Source organism: Myotis davidii, unplaced genomic scaffold (assembly GCF_000327345.1).
Source record: "Myotis davidii unplaced genomic scaffold, ASM32734v1 scaffold1097, whole genome shotgun sequence".
NCBI classification, from domain to species: domain Eukaryota; kingdom Metazoa; phylum Chordata; class Mammalia; order Chiroptera; family Vespertilionidae; genus Myotis; species Myotis davidii.
This window is the reverse complement of record NW_006288117.1, coordinates 218,488-219,660: the sequence shown is the minus strand read 5'-3', so window position 1 is coordinate 219,660 and position 1,173 is coordinate 218,488. Positions and strand designations below refer to the sequence as shown.

Genomic DNA, 1,173 nt, shown 5'->3' with positions numbered 1-1,173 from the left:
CTCCCCTGAGGCCCAGGGATAAGGGGGTGTCCCTGATGGACTCTGAGTCCAGGAGGTCTCAGGGGGTGACCACACACAGGGAAGGACAGCTTGATCCCCCAAACCCCTCTGACCACTGTCCCGCCCTGGTCATGCCCCCTGGACCATGCCACTTGCCCATGGAGGGTGGACCCCAGGGGACACATTGCCTGGGCCTACACAGAGCCCGGCCAGGGGAAAGGGCAGGGCGCCACCATCCTGAGGGGAAGGACTCAGGCCCCTTGAAGGGGTCTGTCCCCACCTGGTGGCTGGAAGCTCAGGCCCCACCCAGCCCAGCAGGACAGGTCTGTGTCCCCTCTGATACGGGGCTCAGGGTCCAGGCCACCTTGGTGTCCAGATGGGACCAGACCTCATGGCCCTGAGTCAGGGGAGAAGGCTGAGGGTCATGTTTGCAGAGGGAGGGGAGCCCCAGGACCTGGGGGTGAGCAGGAGGGCAGGGAACCCGAGGACAGAGACGGGGCTGGGACAGGGAGCAGGGCCCTGGGACCCACCTGAGGGCGGAGTGGAGTAGTCCTTCTCTGTCACCTGCAGCTTCAGGGGCTCACTGCGCTCAGACCACCTCTCATGCACATCGTGATAGAGGCAGCGGTACCTCCCAGCCATGTCTTCACTCACCGCGGGGAAGTGGAATCTGGCCTCGGTCGCCTGCGAACCATCTTGAGACACACTTTCCTGACCCTGAAAATGTTTTCCATCCTTCTCCAGGCGGAAGTACTCAGCCCCACCTGGGGAACTGCACACGAAGGTCACAGGCCGTGCCCGGGGGACCACAGTGCCTGGCTCGGCCCAGAGGACGGGTTTGGGCAGGGCCCCTGGGAGGAAGCAGAGCAGGATCTCAGGCTCCATCATGAGGAAATGTCCAACCTCACACCTCCCAGGTTGTAAGCTACAGCTCAATGGTTCTTAGCAAACTCTCAGAGCTGTGCAACCCTCACCACAGCCCATTGTACACCATTTGCACCATCGCTTCCGCAAGAGACCACCCTCTATCCCCTCCAGGGGACTGAGTTCTCATCTCTCCAGTGACTTCCCCACGTGACAGGAGGACCCAAGACCTAGTGACATCCTGGCCTTTTCTCAGGGGGACATGGGAGGTGTCCGAGCAGCCTGGGGCCCAGGACCTGTCTCCCTCCC

The 1,173-nt window shown here is 62.3% G+C and overlaps 1 protein-coding gene across 1 annotated transcript in view; it reads right to left on the bottom strand.

Annotated features, from left to right (window-relative positions):
- LAIR1 (leukocyte associated immunoglobulin like receptor 1) overlaps nucleotides 1–885 on the bottom strand; it is a 5,793-nt gene extending 4,908 nt beyond the window's left edge. The window contains exon 1 of the mRNA XM_006759903.2: nucleotides 531–885. Coding sequence (XP_006759966.2) covers nucleotides 531–885 — 355 coding nt within the window. The remainder of the gene's footprint in view (nucleotides 1–530) is intronic.
- Between the last annotated feature and the right edge of the window lie 288 nt (nucleotides 886–1,173).